General features: G+C 37.3%; 3 protein-coding genes across 3 annotated transcripts in view; 2 read left to right on the forward strand and 1 right to left on the reverse strand.

The window, feature by feature from the left end:
* Window positions 1-828: 828 nt before the first annotated feature.
* Window positions 829-6,745, reverse strand: fhl2b (four and a half LIM domains 2b). Its single transcript, XM_043243018.1, has 6 exons — window positions 6,652-6,745; window positions 4,771-4,944; window positions 2,894-3,068; window positions 2,137-2,306; window positions 1,875-2,061; window positions 829-1,398 (listed from the first exon to the last, which is right to left on the reverse strand). The coding sequence occupies exons 2-6, from the start codon at window positions 4,924-4,926 to the stop codon at window positions 1,247-1,249; spliced, it is 840 nt and encodes a 279-aa protein (XP_043098953.1). The 5' UTR covers window positions 4,927-4,944; window positions 6,652-6,745; the 3' UTR covers window positions 829-1,246.
* Window positions 6,746-14,030: 7,285 nt separating this feature from the next.
* Window positions 14,031-15,427, forward strand: dph3 (diphthamide biosynthesis 3). Its single transcript, XM_043243023.1, has 3 exons — window positions 14,031-14,225; window positions 14,577-14,651; window positions 15,044-15,427. The coding sequence occupies exons 1-3, from the start codon at window positions 14,118-14,120 to the stop codon at window positions 15,116-15,118; spliced, it is 258 nt and encodes an 85-aa protein (XP_043098958.1). The 5' UTR covers window positions 14,031-14,117; the 3' UTR covers window positions 15,119-15,427.
* Window positions 15,428-16,984: 1,557 nt separating this feature from the next.
* The window catches only part of nck2b (NCK adaptor protein 2b), a 30,052-nt gene continuing 21,670 nt past the window's right edge, over window positions 16,985-25,366 (forward strand). Inside the window, 1 exon segment of the mRNA XM_043241643.1 lies at window positions 16,985-17,432. The gene's annotated coding sequence lies outside the window, so the exon portion shown is untranslated.

Here is a 25,366-nt window from a genome sequence, read left to right on the forward strand (position 1 = left end):
TATTTATTTTTTTAATTTTTTACATTTAAAGGTTTGCATAATATATTTAGTTTTAGCATTAATGTCGTTAAAACAAATCAGTAAACAATCAGTAAATTATTCTTAATTTGTAATTTCTTTATAATGTTAGATATTTAAGTAAGCCCGTACTTCCGTTGGGGTCTTTCGGGATTTCCAATTATTGTTCTTATTGTTAATAATAATAATAATAATTTACGGTTTCGATTCACATTTTATTTTAGAATATAATATGGATTACAACATTAAACACGAATTCTAAAGTCATTGTTTTTGTTTGTTTTCATTTTGTTTATGGTAAAAAAGAAAAAAAAAAAAAAAAGAGTAGTAAAACAAACAGTCTAAAGCTGCTACAAAGACGTTAGTTAACGTTTATAGGACATTTTCCGGCATGCAACAAATGGAAATTTAATTTATAATTTTACCACAAGAGGGAGCCGTAAGCCAATTTTTTCTTTAGTAAACTAGTTTTATACTCATCCAACGTCTGACGACAATCATGGTAAAATAATAATAATATATTCCTTGGTAATAATTTCACTATAAATAGGTCAGAATAGGCATAATATTACAAATAACTCAATATTTCTAAATTCAACCCCAGTGAGATTTGACTATAATAAACCTGCATTGCTTTTAATAAACTACAGAGACAGATGGACGATGAATCAGACCTTTGGGCTCTGTTTTGAGTTTCACTGAGAGATAAGAAACAACAGCTGAGGCATATTTAGACTAAATTAATTGAATGTGAGTCATTTTTTTTATTACAGCGATCTCCTGTAAGCAGTACTGAGCCTTACATGAATGTCTTTTCAAGAAGTTTATTAGCTCCAGCAAATTCTTCACACAGGCTATAAATGTTGTATTATTTATATATATATATTGACTGATGAGTCAAAAGCAAACGTTAGTCACAAAAAGGTAAAATTCTGCAAAAGGAAATACTACGAACAATGTAACATTCCGCGTGATTTATGTCTGTATATCTAAAGTAAAAATTATTTTCACACTGAATATGTTTCTTTTGCTTTGGCTAATGACCACAGATTTATGACACAATATTATATTAATTGGCCTCGGCATGCACAGGCTCTTTTAAAGTTCATTATCTAAAGAGAATTTTTATTAGACATATATATTACCTTTAATAAAAGCTTTGTAATTGACCTCTAAGAATAAAAGCCGTTTAATAAAATAAAATGTTAGGAACTGCAGTGCTGCGTGATCAGATGTCTTTGCCACAGTCAGGACACAGGATGTCGTCTCTCTCCGTCAGAAAGCCGCGGCCCACCAGGGACACCAGACACTTCTTGCAGTTGAAGCAGTCATTGTGCCACTGTCTCTCTTCAAAGGAGATGTACTTGCTGCCTCCCAGACCTGCAAAGGATTTGAGGGAAACGAGTAATAAAGCCTCCGATGGTAATGATATCATGGGAAATATGACTGTCGTTTGCTAAAGTGTGGACAAAAAGAACGGCGTGAGACTCATACAAGGGCCTGAGGTCAGAAAGGCACGATTTCAAAGCCAAAATAATCAGATTTACTCAACCGTATGTCATTTCAAATCTGTAGGACTTTTCTTTTTTCCATGAAACACAATTAGAATGAGAATTAGAATTAAAATCACAAAAAGGAATAGGAATATAAAAGCGATAGAAGTGATAAACAGTTTTGTATTGGCTTCAGAAAACCATAAATACAGCACACTTTTTCATACGGACAGATATATCTTCATGCTGCTTTTCTGACTAATTTTGACTTTTATAAGCCTTAATTTCCACGAAAAGCATGTTTTTTTGTAATAAATGAAATCTTTGATTTAGTCAACGACTCATTTCTTCTAAGTCTCATACCGCTTATAGGGGTGGTGCAGGCAGCACACTTCTTGGCGTACAGATTGCAGAAGCAGTTGAGGCAATAGGGAAAGTCATCACGAGAGGTGAAGCGCTGGCCAGACAGCTGCTGCTTACAGCCAGTACACAAGAAGCAGTCCTTATGCCATGGCTGGTCATGGTAGGTCACGCCTCCAGTGGTGATCGGCTGAGAGGAAGTGATGAAGGCGTGAAATGCAGTACTTTTGATTCAATGTAAAACGTCGCATCTAGCGGTTCTTACCTTCTTGCATTGCACACACTGCAGTGCAAACTGTTTCTCATAGCAAGGAACGCAGTAGTTACTGTTGTCCTTAGGAATGAAGCTCTTGGTTCCGATAGGCTGCTGACAGCGCTGGCAGGAAAAGCAGGTCTCGTGCCAGCTGTTGCCCTTATGCTCCATCTTCCTAGAGCCTGGACAAATAGAGAAAAATGCAGACAAACAAGCGTTGCATATATTGACTGGAAAACAGACCAAAAATGTACTCAATTAGTTATGGTGCATTCATGTGCTTAGCATTTATGCATAAAATTCCACACGGTTTTAACTCTACATCTACAAAATGATTACTAGAGAATATGCTTCAGATGCGATTTCAATTCAATTCAATTCAATTCACATATTCAATGTGCTTGACGTATGAATGTTGATTAATGTTTACATGTGAATAAAAGCCAGTATTAAATCCAAACGGAAATCTTTTCAGAAAAACCATTCATTTCACATGGATTACATTTACAGTGTTTATATGAAATTATGAAGCGTCGTAGTATAGAAGGTGGAAGATGAATCAAAATCTTTCAGGTTTGTAAAGCTAAAAAATGGATGACATAAGTGAATAAATGGCTTTCTTTTTGGCGAACTGTCCCTTGAAATCGATTCATTTCATTGCTCAGCACTCCCATATTAAAGATAATTATTGCTATTATGTTTATCATTAGCTCATGCCTCATGGACATGAATTTTAATGTATAGTTCAAGTGTAAAGAGTTTCACTTACCTGGCATGATTGTCTTCTTGCACTCAAAACATTTGGAGGAATACTCATTGGAGTAACACTCAGTACACAGTAGTTGCTCGTCCTTGGTGGAGAACGGCTTGTCCACCAAAGAACGGTGGCATCTGAAGCAGTGGAAGCAGTCATCGTGCCAGTGACGGTCCTTATAAGACAGATCCTGAGGACAAACGCATACAGGTGAAGACAAATTGGGCCTGCGTCGTCTCACATGCATTAAACTTGGCTTTAAGGGTGACTGCGCTTGGCCTCGGTGCTTCTTTTCAGCCTTTGAACAGCTAATTAGGGAGAGCGGGAGGGTAAAGTGTTCCTCAATGTCAGCTTCAATGTCAGCCAATGAGAGCCGCAGGTGCCGGTGTCTGCGACCAATGGCAGTGCAATCTGCCAATCGGAGCACGTTAGCGAGAATTTGTCCCGGGCTGTGAACGCACACCGCCTCAGGATGAGTCTATGACACCAGTGCTTTAATTATCCAGCGATTTGGAGTGAGAGAGCGTGTGCTTGTTAAATCGTCCGTCCAAGGTGCTGTGAGGTCATTCTGAGTGCCTGCAACTAGTTGGACGGTGCCGCAGCTAACTGGGCCAAGGACGGGCCGCACAGATGTGGCTCCACCCCAGGCCTGTCCTCCAGTCCGGTGACAAGCCTCCTCATCAGGACTAATGAGCATGTAATGTGACACTAATGACAGAAAGTCACAGAAGCCTGTAGAGAGAAGAGCGCTATACGTCTACGACAATATAAGGGATGGGAATGTACTTCTAAAATACCCTTATGGTTATTATATATCATCTGTAATGCTCAATATGATACACTGTAATTATTTTTTTTTATTTAGGGCATTGATATTCTGTGGCTAAAGTCTTCTAAGTGGCTTTTAGCATTGTGCTATCAGGCTTTTATTTATTGAATACACTTTAAATAGTTCAGCAGTAAGTGATGACACCAAAAAAATAAAAATTTTTAGAGAACAGCTATAACAGCTACATCTTATTGAAAAAATATACTGATCTGAAATCGAAATTTGTCTTTGAAATATCAATAAATGTCTCTGTTTCCTTCACCAATGTGAACCTGGCCTCTTTTTTTGGTTTTGGACTTCCCGCTGGCTTCAGTCCAGAGCGCACGAGCTGGCATTCATTCTCCAGTGACTCCCCGCCGCTCTGCTGGTGATCTCTCAGCTTTCAGAGCTCAGTCACACAAAGCTTCAAATCACTGTGTTACTATATAAAAATGGTCAAATATTCTGTGCTCAGACCTCTTGCTCAGGGGACTGAGTTCTGAGTAACACGGTGAGTAATGCAGCTTGCTAGAGCTATCGTTCTAATTGAAGTAACGGAAAAATTGCATTTTTCGGAATCATTTCTTCCAAGTTGGAGCACTCTTGAAAAAGAAGTGCATTTAATTATATCGACTGTGCATTTGTAGTGTATTTAAAATCATAAAAATAGGCTATATTTAAGAATAAACAGTACTTGCTTATAATATAAATGAACTAAAATGCCACTTTAGACTTTTGTCAGTTTCGACACACTTAAGTATACTGTAAAAAGGTTTTTTTGTTTATTTTTATATTTATTTTAGTACCTTTTACATCAGCTTTAATAATTCTTGGTTATGTATTATAGTACACTTATTTTGATGTTTGCGTACTAATGCACATGTAAAGCACTCCATTAGAATTTGAATTAATAGTATGCTATTCAATATTAAATTTAATTTTAATTGTTCCGAATTGTAACTTTATCCCTAAATACTAAAATATTACTAAAATATACTTCTTTTTCACAAGGGCAACTGCAGCTGTTTTGTATTTTAAGCATTTTGCACTGTATGTCAAGTAGAAAATGTGAAGATTAACATACTCTGCTGTTGCAGCCAATGGGTTTCTTGCACTCCTCGCAGGTGTTGGAGTAGAGGCTCTCATAGCACTTCACACAGTACGGATTTTCATCACGCAGAACATACTTCTTCCCAAACAAAGACTCCTTGCAGTAGTGACAGTCGTAGCGTTCTGCCATCTCGGATTCAAACGATTCCTAAAAGATAAACGTGTTTTAAATGGTGTGGACAGGTTGAGGAGGTCATTGAAACCGGTGCTGTTAAGCATGAAACTTAACTTGTAGGCCTATAATACCGGTGCTTAACATCTGCTAGATAAAGGCTAATACATGACGCAAACTTTCTAAAGAAAGAGAGAAAGGCGTGCCAATGTATTAGTCCCAGCTGTTGTGTCTCCCTCGGTAAAGCCCTGCTAATGTTCCTGCTTCATCCCTCAGAACTGCGTCCAGACTGACTTTTGTGCACCGCACACAACGCTAACCTATTTTCTCAGTGAGTCTCAGTCAAAACACAAAAAGTCTCTGTAAATCTTGTCTTGCAGAGACACTTGCGCAGTAAACAAAATGCAAGACAGGTTGTATAACTATTCAGTGTTATACTGCTAATCTCAGCAGTTTCTCTCTCATTTGCTTCTACAAGTGTCGAGATTCGTTTCGCATCGCGAGATCAAAACTGTAGGCCTACCAGGTGAGCTACAGAGCACGTTTACAATGTATAGTCCATGCTATGTGATGTAAACCTAAATAATGTTACTCTATAAATTACGCCACGGTAAAAGGGTTTCGTCATTGTGACCTTCATCTAATAACATCATAGACTCTTTCATGTACTGCATGCCTCACACAGAAAATGAATGGAGTCAGCTAAATCTGCACTGTGAACATTTGTCAGATCACACTGTTGTATCTGACTGGATTCTTTGAAGTGTCTGCCTGGCTGGCTGGCACCAGCACTGGGCACCAGATCAAGACAAGTCTCAGTGGTTCCAGCTGTCCCCAGTGCATCCCTAACTATCAGTAACTTAGTCCCAGACCGATATACACAAAGAAATTAAATACAATTGACACAAGCCAGAGCTTGAGTCATGTGATTTACTTTTGAACCTTAATGAAGCCTCAAACTAACCCATTCATTTCAAATTTGTGAAATGTGCAGCTAATTAAAAACCACAAGAAGGCTTCTGTGTGTGGAACCTTTCAGCCATAACTGGATAAAGGAATGACAGGTGGCCGTGGAGATGCCTGACACATTTATTTATCCTCATACCAACTTGTACCCAAAAAAGACAACTAAACCTTTCATACCAGTATTAAAACAATGTTTATAAATTACAAACCTAGATGATGGAGGCCACATCCATTTAAAAATGCAAACAAAATCCTCATATATGCTTCAGTATTTATTTTAGAATCAAGTCAGTTTTAACAAAACTTTTAACAACTTTTATCCTCGGTCTGATGGACTTATTCCATCTGTAATGCGTTGTAATTTAATAAATTACAACTATAAGCTATTAAATGTGGTGCAGAGAAAGGTATTTCACTTGCAAGTGTTGGAATTATCTTGTCTGAAGGTACACCATTTGTACATGGATCGTCAGAACATAAGTCAAAATTTGAATAGAAAAAAAATTCAATAGAATTTAGAATATAAGTTTGGAATAGATTCTCAATTAAAAGAATAAAACACTAAAGGTTTGAAATTGTAGTGCAGATTGATAAGATGTAGATTTGAGCTTCAGTGCAGCTTCCTAGATGCTAACATAAAGCAAAGGAGAGAAGAGAAGAGAAGAGAAGAGAAGAGAAGAGAAGAGAAGAGAAGAGAAGAGAAGAGAAGAGAAGAGAAGAGAAGAGAAGAGAAGAGAAGAGAAGAGAAGAGAAGAGAAGAGAAGAAGTCTGACTTGCCTGTCCTGTGATACGCTGTTGTGTGTGTCTTTGGTTCTTGAGAGAGAGATGGAGGAGCGACTCCTGTGCTCCTCTTTATTGGATTACTCCCCCTTTGGAAGGGGCAATGGGGTGATTGAAATGGGTTGGACAGTTTATCAGGAACTATAAATACATGGGAACTTCTAAGCCAGTACTTCACAGTGCGCACACATGTGTAACAGTAAATATTTGTCTCCACTCAATCCATAGCGGATCCATGAATGTGTTTTCCTGAACTGATGTAAATCTAATCATTATCTAATCGTCTAAGCATACAGGGCACTCACAGCCTTATCTTACAGTTGTCTTTTAAACTGTAAAGATCAAGTTAACTAACACAACTGATGATCAGCAATGCTGATCTATTCATTACACTGCAGTTTAAGTTTAAAGTGATCAAACAGGAAATCCGTTCTGATTTTTCCCCTTTGCAATAATAAACTCACTCTGTTAAATTCAGACAAGCTGAAAATAGTCCATGCTATACCTTTTATTCCACACAAATGCTATTTTGTTTTCTGTACCGTTTGAATTTATATTAGACTGGGTTTTTTGTTGGTTTTTTCCTATTTCCAAATACTGGCTGCATTGAACCAAGTTCCTACATTAAGTGTCTCAAGGGCATCCCATCATTGGACTTTTATCTTCATTTATACCTTAGAAAGTGAATTATTGTTGGTACCATGCTTTACTATTAGAGCTAAAAGAATGCATTTATGTCTTACAGAATACCCACAAAATGCTACTTTAACTTTGTCCTAAGTATTACCAAAGAAAACTGTACCTTTTGTAGATTTTGGTTTGCCGTCATGTCCTTTGGATTTCCCTGCCCCACCCTGGCTCGTCCCCATCCCTCTGGCCACGGTATGAACAGAGGCCTGTGCCTGATACTGTACAGTTGCTTAGTGACGGAGTGGAGGAATAGAAGTAGACTCTGGGAGGCTTTCGTCACTGCGGCTGATGGTTTACAATAAGATGGTAAGTCCCAACACCTGTTTGCTCCAAACTTTGCCCATTCTCATCTGTCGCTCCCAAGGGTACTAAGATTTCCTTATGGCTAAAGAGCCGAAATCTTTTGCCAGTCGTCAGTTAACATCTGAATTCCCATGATCAAATTGCAAATGAAGGCGTCATTTATCCCTGGCTGTGACTATTATTTCCAGGGGATGCAGTTTATAATTAGCCTACACAAAAGCCTTGACCATTCTGTATTGCTAATCATTTTTTTTTTTTGTGTGTGTGTGTGTGTGTGTGTGTGTGTGTGTGTGTGTGTGTGTGTGTGTGTGTGGTGCGTTTCCTTCACGTACACTTTATGTGCAACAAAACCGACAGTCTAAATGATATTATTTCCGTCTAATAACAGGCACCACTGTCGAAACAAGCAGCTGACAGTTATATTATTGAACAAATTCCCTTGCAGCAGATACAGTTGTAGAAAATTAAAGTCATCCAGCGTGCATTAGAACGTCTTGCAGCGATATTTCAATCTGATTAAAATTTTAAACGCAAAACAATGTCAGATACACCGGCCAAATATAGACGTTATATCTTAAAGCAATCAGAGAGATACTAACTCCACTGATACGCTAACCGTTTAAGCGTTACTAGCCGATTGTCCCGATTGTGGACCAGAGGGAAACCCAACTTCTTGGTGATGATAGTTCATACCGTCAATAAAACAAGAGAATGTGTAGACAGAACTATGGAGGCCAGCACCAGGCTGATTATCACACGTACGCAGGGCTGGCAGTGCCGCGCACCTCGATGCGGCCGTGCCAGCCTCTCTGCCCAGTGATAAGGCCTTGGATAAATCCAGCAACTGTCTAGATTACAGTATGAGAGGTACAGCTCAAGCTCTATAAGGTCAACAGTGATCCTCCTGGGCCGTCACACTGGCTGTAAATCAACCAGCGCTGCCAGATCTGAGTAGTCGAACAACAGCTAAAAAAGATGTGTTCATGTCAACATATGATGTCTTTTTATAGTACAGTGTTATTTGGGCTTCTCCATATAATGGACCTGGCCTTAGATATAGATCAATTCAGTGATTAACCCTCATTCCCAGTACATGATGAGCTCTTTTGAGAACATTAATCTTGTCTATACAAGCTTTTAAAAGCAACTATGGTTCCAATTAATCTGTTAATTAATGCTACTCAGTACTTATTCGTGCAATCAAACTGCAACGAGGAAATATCAATATAAAGTAAATGAGATAAAAGGGCCATATACGTGATTTTGTCCATTCAGCTTATTTATGTTACGCTCTTTGTCACATGTATCTCATAAGTTATTTTTATACATTTTATAAGACTGCAACGCAGCACACATCTAAACTGCCATCTAAAACCACATGAAAGTAATCAGTTCAGAAGTCCAACGACCATGCGCATCAAATAGTGAAAACTTTGTCTATTTTCATTTGAATTATTTATACATGGCATGAAAACCTTTTTATCCAATTTTGAAAATGTACCTTTTACGACTTAATTCGTGATAACTGATGTTTTTAACATCACATTATGCAATATGCGCTCTGAATCACCATCTGTGGCCTGCTGTTGGGGCAACTGAGGTTTGCAGCAACCGTATTATCTTTTATTTTGGAACACAACGTTGCTACTCATCCGAGGCAGCACATACAAGAGGACTCTGACGTCGGAAACAGACCCCCTGTAAGAGACCACCGGAGTCCGGTAACAATATCCAAATCTCAGTGGCTGCACAAAATACCACAGCTTATGACTTAACACAGCAAGCTGCAATTAGCCTAGACTTTGGTGCATTTTACGTACACAGGATAACATCGTTAGAGTTATAGTTTTCCCCATTTCCCCCGGGGTCCTGCAGAGTTCCATAAACACTGTCTGGAGTCAATGCAAATTAAGTTAGACGAGGTTTAGATACTCACGGCATTCCTTTTTTTCTGAAATATTATAGTGTCATGAGACTTTGGAAAGAAGCACTGCTGCTTTCTGCAGTATAAACCTGCAGCTGCTGTTTCTTAAACTTAAAATAGCAAAGAGCTGTTATGGCATAGACAATTTACTATGCACGTAATTTCATTATAGCGATTTTGATAAGATACGGGATTTCTTTTGGAACAAACAAAATTAATATGGTCACAAGTACATCTGGTTGCTCATTAAAAGTGAACTAGAAAGGTCAGCTGTGTCAAACTGTGTTTTGCGCTCTTACAAAATGATGTGTTCACTGAATATACTTTACATGTTTCTCTTAGTCATGTAAATATTATCTACATAAAGAGTTTTTAAATTAGATGCTTGGGGTCTGCAGACAATTTAAAAGACTTTAAAACCTTACTCTTTACCAGCAAAAAGCTTACATTAATAGAAAATACAACTGTATGTAAAACAACTAATGTCACCCCAAGAACCTGCTCGTTAAAAGTGATGCATAATTGGTTAGTATGTATGTATGTATGTATGTATGTATATTTTTGTCATAAAGTATAAATAGTTCTTTATATGTATATAAAATACATATAGCTGTCTCACACAGGGAAACTAACTCTTGCACAGCATTCTCTATCTTTAACATCTTGGTTTGATAAAGCACATATATAATCTAAGTAACATGCGCTTGGTTGATCCTCTAACCCCTCGATGTGACTTGAAAGCACGTTATATTCCGTCCCTTCATTGTAAAAGGAATATTTCCCACAAATACATGAACTTACTAATAAAATTACTTGTGCACATTGAGTTATGCAGGGGGCAGACATACATGCTGACTTAAACAGACATCATGATTACTTAAACAACTTAGTACTAATGCTTAATTCTTAGCCAGGGCACATGACAGAACTAAAAGGTCAAAGGTCAAAACTACATGAATTATGTGAAAACAAAGTTCTACATTGACTGAAAGATTTGAGAATGTTATTTTAATAATACATTGAAATTATTTGCTGTGTAAAAGGTGGTATCCACATTTTTTACCTGAGATTTAGTATTGCCAGATACCTAGCGCTAGTACCTAGTAATAAACCATATGACACGCACCCAAACTCAATGCACATAGTGCACACAGCGTACTTTGTAAACAGTTTAATGTCAAATGTAAATAGGCTAGCTGTAAATGCATCCTGTTCTTTGTTATTAAGCTGGTTTGAGCCACCAGTTATTTAAACAAAATGACATTTTGGTTCATAGAAACAACAGGTGAATAGGATACAGCGCAGCGTGTTTTTCTCAGGCACTCTGTACTTAAACTGCATCAGTCAGAAGTGCCAACAGCATTCATGCATGTATTTTAATATAAAAGCCTTGCATGAAAAAACTTTAAAACTGCGTTTTTTTTGTTCTTGATGTTTCTTTGTTCTTTGACTCCACGACCCCACCGGTTGAGAAACGCTGGTCTATGGTATGTATTCATGTATTCAATATCGGCGTCGATAACCGATACAAATATCGGACCAGAGCATCCCTAAATAGTATTAATAAACTTGCTTGAAAAAATTCAGAAAAGTGACCATAAATTATCCTTTACTTTTCAACTGTGTCCATCGATTGCTAGACCTCCGCTAGAGATTTGGTTGATGCACAAGCTTGTGTTCGTTACTTGTGCACATTACCTTTAAGTGTTCTTAAATTGAAATAAAACAAGTCAATTTGAGATTCTCAAGCATTGCTTTTGTAGTTAATAGCATTTCGTTAAATACTTCTTTAACAAAGCGTTTGGAGTTTTCCCAGGTCTTCACAAACTAATTCCTGCTGACACCAGTTACTGCATTTATTTCAGAATGTCTTCTTTCTCTTTTCATCTTAAACAACGCTCCTTTGTGTTTATTAACTCTCTACAAAGAAGCTCTAGGAATTATTCAGCTAAACATTTCGTCCCAGGTACAGAAAATAAGCGTAAAGCCCGTGTTAAAAGGAAAGAAAGCCTTTTGAGGATCTGAAGGAACTTGCTGAATAAACTGGAACAAATTATGATACGGCGATTAAAAAAAATTAGACAACATTTATAAAGTTTTTTTTTTTTCTTCCTCTTCCTTTTATTGGCGTCTCCTTGGGTAACAATTTACAAATGGTTCTATTTTTACTATATTTAGCATTTATTAGTCTTTGCTGATGATAGTTAAGAAAAATACAGCTGCTCATTGTCAGTTAATGTTAGCTCAAGTCATAATAGATACAACTTTCGATTATAATATATTAATAAATGACGAAATCTACATTAGTTAAGATTAGTGTAGTTAACTAATGGAACCTGATAGTAAAGTATGTACTTTCTTGTCACTGTTACCATTCACAGGGTAAAGTCAGCTGATCTAGGAAATTCAGTTTGAAGACATTCCAAGCATGCTGTGCCCAATTAAATCCTGTCAAAGGTTTCTATTTACGTGTTCCTGGAAAGACGAGCAATACAGCCAGATTCTTGAATTTGATGGCCAATCATGCTTGAGTTTTGTTTAATGCTGAGTAACGAAACCTGTCCTTATAAGACAAGATGTAGGCACAATGCAAAAAAGAGATTAATTGTGCCGTGTAGAGCTTTATCGATTATAATGGAATAAGTTTGGAATGAGGTTTGTACTGTTTTCTATGTAATCCATTAACAAACTGAATATTTCACTCAGGGATCCACGTTAACGTTATTTAGGAAGTGCTCCAAAATGGCTCTACGGTGATGCGGAGAGGAGACGGATTATTGAATAAAGTCATTATTTTTGATTTTCTATGCGCACACAGCGTATTCTTGTTTCTCCGTAAGATTCAGATTCTGTCAGTCACGTGCCTGTTTAAGCGACGAACCGGACTACTTGTGGTCGTTGTCAGAGAAGCTAACCTTTCTGTGCTATGACCGTACAGCCCAGAGCGGCCTGCTGAAAGTTTTCCATTTTCAAATGAGGTAGTAGAAATATATAGCAGTTTAGAAACTTATCATGATCTATATCTTATTATAATCTCAGGCGGTCTATCAAAGATAAAATAGGAAAAAAATAGGAAAAAATAAGCAAAGCTCATTGTAAATTACAGGTAATGTTCAGATGTAGTTATTGCTGCTGCGCAACCCTGGAGCCACTGTTAATTATTATTTGGACTAAAAGAGGAAAATAAAATATGAATAAGACATAAATAATTATGACTTAACATGCTTTTGTGGCATTTCACAAAAAATAGCAACAATAATCAATATCTTGCATTTAAGATTTAATATTAAATGTTTTCCACGACCTCATAAAACTAGTTCTTGGGAAAATCCTGTTCTCATCTTTTATCTCCTCAATAACCCAAATCTATTTGACCTAATCCCATTTGCATTGCAAGAATGGGCGCTTTTCTCTGAACCTTTACTCCAGCTACGTCATGGAGATTCGCTCAACAGTAAGTGAAAGCTTGAAATTGCAAAATCTAATTCAACACTAAACTAAGTTCTTTACAACAATTACAACATTGGATTTTCTAAGAATTTGGAATTTTTGTTTTTTTTTTCTCACGGGAGGAGTGAAAACATGTTGCTAATTATTTAAGTATTTTATGCAAAAAAATAAATAAATAAAGTGCTCTAGTTCAGGGTTCCTCAGATCTTACCCTGGAGGTCCAATGCACTGCAGAGTTTAGTTCCAACTCTAATATACATTTCAGCCACCTGTGATTTTCTAATGATCCTGAAGACACTGATTAGCATGCTCAGGTGTGTTTGAGTAGGGTTAGAGCTAAACTCTGCAGGAAAATGGATCTCAAGGTCCAGATCTGAGGAACACTGCTCTAGGTTCTTGTACATATGATTCAAGTTGAAAAGGATATATCTGAAATTAAATACTAGCATACTTATTCCAGCATATGTGTAATTCCAGTTTACTGTTTACATTTTACATAGCAGTATAATGAATGAAAATATGTTAGAAGATTGTGGCTGATATTCCTTTCAGTTATCTGTAATACCTCAAATACAAGACTGAATGCGTAACACATTGGAATAGTATAGATCTACTCCAAAGTACGCTTCGCTTTGAAATAGTACATAAAAAATAGTGGGCCTGTGTTCTTCTTGAATGCATTTGCATTTTGCACAGTACACATACACCGCAGAAAAGCGACAATGCTAGCTACTTCTAACCTAATGACGTTAAATAAAACCAGCACTGGGAAAGTAAAGTAGGTCTGCATATCTGTATAAGACTGGATAATAATTGGCTGCAGTGTGGATGTATCTCGTTTCATCGTGTAGAGGTCAATTGTAATGTTACTATTTAAACTATTTAATTTACTCAAGCTGTAATTACTAGAGATTTGTTGTGAATCGTAAGGTGGATAGAAATGTGTTTCCCCCTCGTGGCGAAGTTGTGAACAGCGTTTTGTTGTAACGCGCCGGTCGATGTCGTCACATTTGTGCGCCACGTCTGTCACAGCGGGCGCATGTTGAATCAGCACCGGCGGCGGGGCCGTTTAACTAGCACTAGCGCTTGAGCTAAAATGACAGTGTTTCACGACGAGGTCGAAATAGAAGATTTTGAGTATGACGAAGAAACAGAAACATATTATTTCCCTTGTCCGTGTGGCGACAGATTCGCGATAACGAAGGCGAGTGGTTTTCTGTTGGAGCGTCAAAATTTAACTTGACGTTGTTGTTTTTTTAATGTATAAACGTGTATATATTTTGTATACATGCGCGAGCGTGTGTCGTGTTTAGTTTTGTTTACAATTGCGCGACCATTGTTACTTTTAGTGGATACGTATTAGGAGTAGTAAAAATAAAAACAACAGAAATACTACAAGATAACACCCCCCAGAAAATACTGCCACTTAAGTGATTTAACAAGTTACATGTGTGTATTAACTCAGAAGGTGTCAGGGTACAGCTAAGTGGCAAATAATTTTAAATAGTAGTAATTTTTAATAGTTTGTTAAGGGGAAAGTACTTCTGTTTTTCAGGAGGATCTTGAGAATGGTGAAGAAGTGGCCACCTGTCCGAGTTGCTCACTTATAGTAAAAGTAATCTATGATAAGGTGGGTATGATCTGGCATTTATGTGTAGACATCTCGGTTTCGTTATTTTGTTTTGCATTGCAAACCATTAAGGATCAACATCAGTTAATGAGCAGTCACATTAGTGTTCTTGATTTACTGTGAAAATAAAGGGGGAAAAATTGTCTAAATGATCTTGTTTATTGTATGTGTTTTCAAGTATAATGAAATTAAATTGAACATTCACTTAAGTTGATTTGAAAATGTAAGGATTGCAGATGGTAGAAAATAATGATTGTGGGGAAAACAGCTTTTTACAGTGCCTTAAAATACATTCTTTCAGTGTTCTGTTACTGTGATTGCTTAACGATCTTTTAAACATTTGGCTAAATTATGAGATTAAGTCTAAAATCTACAATATATTTTTGTTGTAGGAGCAGTTCATGTGTGGAGAAGCAATCGAAGCACCAAAAACATCAGAAAACAAACTGGAGCTGGCCCAGAGCTGAGTTCTAGACGATCAACATGACTCTTGACGTGATCCTTTGCTCTGATGATGGACTTAATACACACATCTGTCTTTTTAACAGTTACTCACTGCACATGCAGATCTTTTGTGAGGATGCTGACCACATGGACTCGACACATTAAGCATCAAGATTTTGCACACAAGTTACTATTTTGTTGTAGTTATTTATTTTTTTAAAAAAACTTTTAAAAATATGCCCCGTTCTTGCTTGAAACTACATTTTCAGGAATTGAGAACGTCTGGAGTTTATGCATAAAAACTTGAATACAATAATGCCAAAAGACTTAAATGATTTTTTTTTTCATTGCCAGTGCCATTTTGTTTGTTTATATTATTTATTTCTACTTTTTTTTTTTCATAACTAAGAGTGTCTTAGGATGGTGCGTGTCATAAAACGCACCTTAAGATTGTCTGAGTTGCTGGGTTGAACCAGTTCAAAAGTTCACATAGCCCTGAATGTTAACATTCTGGATTAGTGAAATTAAAATTCAAGCTACAAGCAAAACCGCTCTAAATAAAAAGCCATATAATAATAATATATACATCTACAACGTCATGCTTGGACACCAGGGGGTGCAATTTTTCAGAATTGTAGCTTACTGAAGACTTCAAATACAGAATTAGTTTTAAATCATACACTGAAGTGACTTAAGAACAAAATGTGAACGTCCCATTAAAGCCCAAATGTAATTACAGATGATTATATATTTATATATGAGATTTCTTCGTAAGAATCACCTGAAATGTTTTAAATCTAACCCTTTAAAAGCAACTTTTAAACTCTTGACTATCTAAGACAGTCTTTCGTCTTTTGCACGATTGAGCTGAACCTGGACTGGTGCCATGAATGAACCCTTTTAGTCTTTCCATCCGGTATATTCACAAATCATAATTTGGCTTTCATCGATTTCCTGTCGTCTAAATTTTGCCATTTGGCTTGTCAGCAGCCAGCTTTGGTGTGTGTGTGTGTGTGTGCACGCGCATTGGTGTTTCAGAGAGAGAGAGAGAGACAGCAGTTTTCTGTCCTTCAGATGATATTGAAAGGCCCATCTCTGTGATGACTGTGGCATCCCTCATGAGCCAGCAGCAGGAATACTGCACTCAGTCGATAGCATTTTAACTCGCTCTCTCACTGAGCTGATCAGGGAAAGGATATGGGCTGCCAACCACGCACACACACATTCACAGAGAATCTCTGAATAAAAAGAGTCAAGGTCAAGGATGATCATGTTCACACAGACGCCGACAACGTGACATAAAGCAGATGGTCATGTAAAAGCAAACACTGTTTTTATGAATCATGTGGCCTCTTTCTCACTAACTTCTCTATTGCTGAGAGACACATTAATTACTTCAAACTATAAACAACTCAAAAACTTTCTTTTTAAAATGGTATGATCCTTCCAACTTCGTACAAACGTACAGAAGCGTTAAACGCTCACTGTAAACTAAAAACAATAGATCATCGTTTACTTGAATCTAATTTTTAAAAAGCCTCAAGTATTCGTAACATAACACACTGGTTCCTGATATTCAGATTTCAAACAATCTCCTTAATGTTAGTTAATAGTTTTGTGCTTACAGCATTGTTTTGGGGAAATATGCTTTTAAACAATTCCAGAATAGTTTTAATCTTGTGTTTGCAATTTTGTTTTAAGAAAATGATGTGTAAATGAATAAACACGATCAAAAAACGTTCCCGAATGTACTACTGAGAATATCAAAATGATGCATTATGAATGAAAATATTCCTGTATACTGTAAACTGAACAAAAAAGCAGTAACATTTATTTAGAAACGGCATTACGAATCAGGTTTAGCAAAAATCATGTATGCAAAGGTGACATTCCAACACGCATATTTCTCATGTTTTCGGTCTTTGGGACTGTCGTGTTTCGGTTTTAGGCCTGCCTCTGCCGTTTTATAAGGTTCTCCAGGTTGACTTACTGGGGTCTTACTGTTTTATTTTAGGCAGGCAGTACACGCGCGGTCTTGTATATCGCCTTTTCCCTTTGAGTCGAGCAGCGTTCGCCCGGGGCAGTCCAGCCCTGGCAGCGGTGACGTCATCGAGCGCCGGGCTGAGCGGGGAGAGCGCGCGCGAGAGAGAGCGCGCCGCGGCGGAGTTCCTATAGGGCCTGCGAGCGAGGCGCTGGGAGGACGACGGGAAACACGCCGAACGGGATTTTCCATTGCCCTGTTGCGAATGCACCCACAGCGTGGATATTCGGGATAAAGGTCGTTTCCGTCCGCATCCCTTCGCTTCCCCCCGAACTGTCCAGAGGCGACCTGTAAAGGTAAAAACGGCGAGCGCGTAAACTTGGTGCGCGAGCGTGTGCGCGGCAGCTTCACGGGAGGTGTATTCGGTGTTTCGTGCTTCACTGTAATAGACGTTTCGAGAGAAAGTCTAGCCGAGGAGCGAAAGCTTTTTAAATCGCTTAAGACACTTAAAGTCACACACAGTGATTTTGTCTTGTGAATGTGCCGCTGGTTAAACGCTGAATGAAGCTTTTGTGTGCCCGCGCCAGTACAATAGCAGCGAGGTCAATAAGAATCGAGTCTTCGGATCTTTCCTTGCGAATCAGAGCGCAGAGCTGTTGTTATGGTACCGTAACCAGATGACTTTTTTTTTTTTTTTTTTTTTTTTTTTTTTTTTTTTTAATATAAATATTGTTATTGTAGAGTTAAAAATGCATATTTAACTGAGCTATATTAATATATTTAACTGAATTGTTAAATAATTTTTATGATGAAAAGCTGACTACATATATATTGTCAGCTTTTTATCATAATTTTTTTTAACAATTCAGTTCACCCCAAAATAAACCTTCTGTAGTCATTTACATCGTCATTTCAGTTCAAGTATATAGTATGTATTTTTATTTTGTGCAGTGTATTATATCCCTTAAATGGCAATTATGACTAAATTAAAGCTATTTATGCAAACAGCACAACAGAATGTTAATTTAGTTTAATTTGCCTTGAAAACCATTGTTTCCTGTTGATCATACTGTTGTGTTAATGCTGTTGCTTGGTTAATATTCACACTTTTCTACTTTATCAGTCCGTAATCTCTGTCTGTCTTTGTCTTCAGTGTCTTTTACTGTTGTTTCTACCCTCCTTTTGATGTTTCTGTGGAAAGGGAGCATCCTGTCTCTCTCTGTAGCTTTCTAAGCAGTGTGCACGCCAGAGATAACAGAATTGGACCGTTTCTCTGAATCCCGTAATTCTCTGATTTGCTAAGAACAGGTCAAGCATAATGAACTGGCACTATTTCCCTTGGTATTTTCACTCGTTGGCTGCAGTCGATAGTGGAAATCCGGTCGGTTATACATGCATTATGTCAATATTACCAGACGAGTAAATCATTTTAGAGGATCTCAGTCCCTCATACAGCACCAGATGCCACTTAGAATACTTCCAGTCAGAGAAATCAGATTTAAGGTGAATTTAGATTCATTCAGATGTGTAAAAATGTCACGGTTTAAAGTGCCTCTAATGCATTAGAGAGGGTTTTTTTTTTTCTTCAGCAAGTAAATTAGCTGTGGCTTTCAACAGAACTTATTACGATTATGCATTTATCCTGACATGTGACATAATAATCAGATTATGATTTTTTTCGTAGATGGAAGAGTTTATTGAACCTTTAGGCAAGAAGGCTTTTATTTCTCATATCGTATGATTTCTCATACTTATTTTATTCCGAGGCTCAAACTGCATTAAAATATGCAAATTGCTGCAGTTGCTGATAAATGGCCAGAAGCGGATCTTTACAACGCTATAAGAGACTACTTACTTAGAGCGCATAGAAATATTAGATATCACTCTATATCCGGCTTTAAAATAAAAAACTCTGCAGGTTTTATTGTAGAGGTAACACTTATAATACAACTTGATTAAAATGCCGTTTGAGACTTGCACACAAGCCTGATCATATTTGATGCTTGCATTTAAACATTTCTAAAAGTTACAGCTTAAAGTAATCTTTCATAAAATTTGTACTTTTCTTTATAAAAATGCGCAAAATCACGATTTCACAGCATAAAATGTACCACAACCCGAAGATGGATGCTTTTAAAAATTGTATGTACTTTTACGGTACATACAAAAACGGGTTTTTCAGCCAGCTTTTGATCGTGCCGGCAACTTAGACTCTTCCCAGATTTGAGTACATAGGTTAGGCTTCGTTTGCTCTCAGGGCCATGTCCACCGGTGTAAATGCTGAAGTCTTCGCTGTTAGGATCCCCTTCGGTCAAAAGAGTGTGTGAAAATGATTACGCTCTCCTGATGCGCTTACAGCCGTTTCTTGTCTCTGTTGGAGTCGGCTCTGCCAAAAATAACATCCTCTCTCCGGGGTTGAACTCTGGAATCTCGCCCCATTGGGAGTTTAATTGCTGATCATGAAACAGCATTTCAGAGCCTTTGCTATTGATCCCGGATGATGGTGATAAATCGTTCCACACTCTGCGGATGGTTCGATCCCTGAGAATTTTTGACCTGGGATACACAACGGGGTAGAAAATGGCGTTTAGTGCACGTTGTAAATTTTGTCGTCATTTAAGGATTTTTTCCTACCCCACCCCCACCCCGTGGCGCAGGAACAGAGCAATTTGCAGCTCGGCATGGATGATGCATATTTTATTAACAGTCTGGGAGAATGTAGCATCTCAATATTTCATCAGCGCACAGCTTGTCATCTGCGCCAGGAAAAGTATGAAGCCCTCCAAAAATAGTCTCGCGACTGCATGCTTCTGACAGGGCATTATTAAAACTCTGGATCTCCAGAATAAGCCCCCGCTGAGTAGTGATCTCAGTAAAGACCTCGAGGAAGGTACCTAACTTCGGACTCTTTTTGTGCTGCTCCAAACGACTGGAATAGAAAAACGGCATTAAGGAAAGACGGGATTGTTCTATTTTTGCAAAACAAGGACCGCTTAATGTGACGGATTACACAGAGTCTGTGTGTTTTGACTTCATGTAATGTGCAAGATCCGCTTTTGTCCTGACTGAGGGTGTACGTTATCAAACTGATAATCCAGTTCTTTGACCGCATTGACCACAAATTGAAAATATATCTGCACGTTGTGGGTTGTGGTACATTTTATGCTGTGAAATCGTGATTACGCATTTTTATAAAGAAAAGTACAAATTTTATGAAAGATTACTTTAAGCTGTAACTTTTAGAAATGTTTAAATGCAAGCATCAAATATGATCAGGCTTGTGTGCAAGTCTCAAACGGCATTTTAATCAAGTTGTATTATAAGTGTTACCTCTACAATAAAACCTGCAGAGTTTTTATTTTAAAGCCGGATATAGAGTGATATCTAATATCCAAACATGCCCAACTGCCCGTGTGATTAATCCTTCGCCCTAGCAACATTATCTAATGACAGGGGCTTAAAGGAATTTTTGGGTTTAGTACACTTTAAGCTATCGACGGCATTTGTGACATGTTGATTTCGACTTGCCTCTGTTTCTGTAGAAAGAATAAAAGTGGAGGCGCTTATGGGAAGGCATTTACAATGGACGTAAATGGCACCCATTTTTAGGAGCGACGCTTATAAGCCACAATGCGTCAGAATTTTTCACACTTAAAAAAAAAAAAAAATAAATACAAGCACACATTTCTACTCTGCCTCCAAAACATCTGGAGGCAGTCATAAAAATTTCAGATCATTTGTAAAAGATTTCATGCTTAAAGTGTACGTACGCACACAAGTTTTCAGATTTCTAAAACCATGTGCACGCCAGAACCTGCGAAAAAATCCCTTTATAAATCACCGTTAGGGGAAGGTTGTGCGTACGCCCCAAAATAACCATATATGGAGCTTACAACGCCTAGTTATGCATAACCTCATCTGCATATCATTTCAATGCGTATACCTGTCCACGTGACGCCGTTTAAGGTCACCAAAGGTACAAGGCATGAAATGCGGACTATTAATGCTATTTTTGACAATTTAATCGCTAAAATAGTTCAAAATCATTGTTGTCTATTAAAATAAATAAATCAAGCTAAAATATAAATTAGATCTCGTTCTTTCACTGGCCAAATTTGTTTTAAACAATTCAAATCAAACTACATTTATGCCGTTTTGCTGATAAGGTGAACATATTTTAGTTATTTTAGTGGAAATAGGCAGGCCTATATTTATTGTAGTGAAAAATTGCCTGACCGCGTCACTAAAAATGTGTTTAAAAAGTCGTATCCTGGCTTCCAAACAGCGGTACTTTTCATAATGTTTTAGAGATGCCTTTAGATCAAACTCCGTGTAAGCAGCTGCAGTTGTACGGTAAGCTGTTATCGTTAGACATTTAAAACGCATCCTGGACCGTTTGACCACCAACTCCAGTAGCATGCGCCATAATATCGAAGTAAGCACTTCATTCATCACTGTTCATGGTAAAAAAAATATTTCCTCATAAGTCAATCTACTACATACTATCTAAATACATATAATGTTGGTTTAACTTCTGCGTAATGACTTTATGTAATTTGAGCAATTATTTCCATTAAATCGTTGTTTTTACATCATTCATATCACTCCAGGAATGCATCTTTTTAGCCCTGTTTTGTGCACACGGTTATAAATAAGGGCCTAGGTTCCGTAACAAGTATTTTAATAGGAGACGACTGATATGAAAAAAAAAAAGCTACATTTTGGACTGAATGTGCAAAGACCTTTACATTTCTGTTAAAAGGTGTATCATTTTAGCTTGTTTAACAATGTGTAGCCATACATATGAAATGATAGGCAGATTTTTATATATCATATTTGATACAGGCCTTTCTGGCTCTGAGGATAATGTGGAGCTTACGTTCAAAAAAAGGGGAAATTATCTCAAATGAATGAGGCCCAGCCTGAGCAGAAATACACAATTTGGTGTAGTTGATGGCATTTATTAGATTTGACTTCATCTTTATATTAATATCTTTTATATTAATATAAATATCACTTTCGACATGCTATCTCTCTGAATATCCGTGGTATTTATATGCTTGGAACCTCAAACTGCAGTTTAAAAAATAACTTAATGTTGGTTAACCAAACCACCACTTGTGTTTGTCTTTTGATGTGAGGAAGTGGTGATATTTTGTACAAATTATAGGGTTTATGAGAGCATGTCAAGCTTATATTTGAAGCCATCGTGGCTAATATTTCCTTTCTCTTTGCCACTGACGCATTTATTTGTCATTAACTCTTGAACCAACTCCTGAATCTCAACGGCCCTGTTTCTGAGAGCAGTCCTGTCACGTTATGTCTTCGTTAACTAAATGTCACTTTCTATGCTGCACCGCTGATCAGTAAACAGAAATGGTCTTTTATGTAAGTTGGGTTTGTTTCTCTAAAGTTCAAATGTGGCACATCGGTTTACAGGAACAGCCGTCTATTCAGCCTGTCAACGGCTGAATAAATTGATTAATTAGTATAGACATTAATAACGCTGTTTTTGAGTGAATCATGGCTGTTATTGTCATAGCTGTCAGTTTTCCTTGTAATAGCAACAAGGATGATGTGTCTAGTTTAATAGACAAGATATTCTCATGTGGTTTTTATTTAATCTCGCGGTAATTACATTTACTGTTCCTCATATTACATAACAAGCTGTTGAAGGAAGGCAAACTATTGCAGAGAGATATTTGAGGTCAGAAAAATTGCAAAGCATTATTGGTTATCTCCTCATTCTGTTCAGGACATTTACAATGTCGATTTATTTTAGTTAGTTAGTTAGCCAGGTCCATTTTCTTTTACAGTAAAAGCATTTTTAATTTAATACAATGCAATAAAATTCACAATTTTCAGTCTTAAAGGTAAAGTTCACCCACAATGAATATTACCCCATAATTTGCTTACGCCCAAGCCATCTTAGATGTATATTACTTTCTTCCTTCAGACAAAGTCAGAGTTAAAAAAAATAAAATAATAAAAATAATAATAATAATAATAATAATAATGGCCAAAATCCACCAGCATTACCAAGCTTGGAAGACCCAGGATAAATTAAAAAAAAAAAAAAAAAAAAAAAAATGAAAAAGAAAATCATGTACACCTAAGATGGCTTGGGGGTATATTATGGGGTATTCATTTTTGGGTGAACTATTCCTTTTATTGATGATCAATATAAATGTATTACTCTGAATTGTTAGAATTGTTTTGGTTGAGTTACCTCAATATGCAGAGACATCATTTTTATGATCTAAGATACATTTTCATCACACTTCTTTCACATGTAACTTGTTTTTAGCCTTTGTTGCACCAAGCTAGACGTTGGCAGTCTAGCAATGTGTTCGTGTGACCACTCACCCAGAGGTGGCTCAGAATATGACTTATCTTTTAGATATGAGGAGGGAAGGATAGAGACGGGTTTGAAGAAGAGTTCTGGATTGACCATTAAACAACAAAACGATGCCTGCAGCTTGTAGTCTCTTTCACTGCCTCTCTCTCATTCTTTTCCCACTCCCTCTTGGCAGGCTGCTAACTCTTTAAATGCCTTAGTCAAATAAATAACCTTCGCTGTTTTCTGTAAAATGGGCAAAGACCTTGTTCTCTCTTGGTAAAGTTTGATAAGTTTGGTCTTTGTTTTTGAGGAATGTGTGAAATAAGTCTACAAGCATCAGTTCGCCGATATTTTATCTGTTTCAATTTAGACTCTGTCCCAGTTTCTCTGTGGGCATCGTCTTCTCTTTGTTTTTGTTTTTTGAAAGGGGAAATGTTTTCTTTTTTGATAAATGATTTCTATTCTGGCTCAATTATCTCACGTGGCCTCTTTTCAAAGGAATCAAGTTGCCTCAGTGAAATATCTTTTCATACATTTAAAACTAGGACGAGACTTAAATGATTAGTTCACCCCAAAATGAAAGTTCTGGCATTAATTACTCCTCCTCATGTCGTCCATAGACAGAAATACAACTAAAATGATCACAGATCCAAAAACATTGGTAAAACAGTCCATGTGACATCAGTGGCTCAGCTCGTGACGCTAGGAGAATACTTTTTTGCCACAAAGAAAACTAAACTAACATAACTTAGGCGAGATGAATGGTTGAGTAAGATGAGTTTTTCTAGAGAGTATCATAACCCATGTGCACGCTTTCCTCCAGGCGTGAGCAACCTTTATTTTTAATTTATTTTAAATCCAAAGAAAAATGTGTAAGAAAAATGCTTCCAAAGCTAAAACTTCTGAACTGAATAGAGTTTGTGATCACCGTTATATTTTATGATTCGTAGTAACAGAACTGGAGTTGGATGAATGATGTTTTGATCACAGTGACGAGAGGAGTTCCAGAAGTTCAGCAGAAGCTTCTCGATGGCCCTACTGGTTTTTTTAACTGTTTCCCCCCAGGTGGTGGCATTGCTCTATTTTTACTTACTTGTGAAGTGTTTAGACCAAAGTGAGAAGAATTCTTACTCATTCTTGAATCATTCTTCACTTCCTTTCTGTATCTTATTTTAGGCCGCTAATGTCTTCATTAGTTCTCATTAAGAATTCACTAGATGTAAATTAGCAGTCTTTTTGCGCGTAATACATCTTTTTATCCTTTTGTTCCATTTCGTTCATGGGTCACTCATCACTGCGTGACTCATGCTGTATGATTATTTAAACGTTTACATGTGTACGCTGCACATTAAGCCCCTGTTCAAAGTTGTTTATTTTCCAGTGAGTTTCTTGGCAAGTATCTCATCAACTTGATATCTGTGCCAATCCGAGTAAAACGATCAATTTCAGCTCGAGAACAAACATGCTTAAACCTGCGCTCAGCTCCTCCTCTGAATTCCGACATGACTCGTTCTTTTCTATTATTCACTTATTAGCTTTCTTAATAAGGAAACCGCTTGTCTTTTCTGATCACACAGGAAACAGAGGAGTGGGAGGAAGCCTGCAAACTTTGTTTTGTCATTTGAATGCGTGTACCACAAACGCATACGTGTGGGGCACATAAGCACTCGGCTAAAATGATGTGTGGGATATACATTGAGCAGACCAGAGTTATTAAAAGTGATGATATATTATCATAAAAGGTTCCAAATTTGAAATGTCCAATTATAACATTTTTGCATGCTATAGACATTTCTTTACATTTATAAATTTGAAACTAGGTACTTGTCATTAAATATAGCTTGTTTTGGGCCTGTAATCTTGTTGCTGTGTATCAGGATGACTTAGAAATATGTATTTAACAACACAAAAGGGATGTGATTTTTGATTGTTTGTTGCTCACCCCGCCAC

Source organism: Puntigrus tetrazona, chromosome 6 (assembly GCF_018831695.1).
Source record: "Puntigrus tetrazona isolate hp1 chromosome 6, ASM1883169v1, whole genome shotgun sequence".
Taxonomy (NCBI): Eukaryota; Metazoa; Chordata; class Actinopteri; order Cypriniformes; family Cyprinidae; genus Puntigrus; species Puntigrus tetrazona.

What these genes read in the sequence shown, in the direction of transcription:
- dph3 (XM_043243023.1), top strand. Translation starts at nt 14,118, where the DNA reads ATGACAGTGTTTCACGACGAGGTCGAAATAGAAGATTTTGAGTATGAC. An exon ending in ACAGATTCGCGATAACGAAG is followed by an intron (nt 14,226 to 14,576) that starts GCGAGTGGTTTT and finishes TCTGTTTTTCAG; the next exon opens with GAGGATCTTGAGAATGGTGA. An exon ending in TAAAAGTAATCTATGATAAG is followed by an intron (nt 14,652 to 15,043) that starts GTGGGTATGATC and finishes TTTTTGTTGTAG; the next exon opens with GAGCAGTTCATGTGTGGAGA.
- fhl2b (XM_043243018.1), bottom strand. Translation starts at nt 4,926, where the DNA reads ATGGCAGAACGCTACGACTGTCACTACTGCAAGGAGTCTTTGTTTGGG. An exon ending in CCATTGGCTGCAACAGCAGA is followed by an intron (nt 3,069 to 4,770) that starts GTATGTTAATCT and finishes GTTTGTCCTCAG; the next exon opens with GATCTGTCTTATAAGGACCG. An exon ending in AGTGTGTGCAATGCAAGAAG is followed by an intron (nt 2,062 to 2,136) that starts GTAAGAACCGCT and finishes ACTTCCTCTCAG; the next exon opens with CCGATCACCACTGGAGGCGT.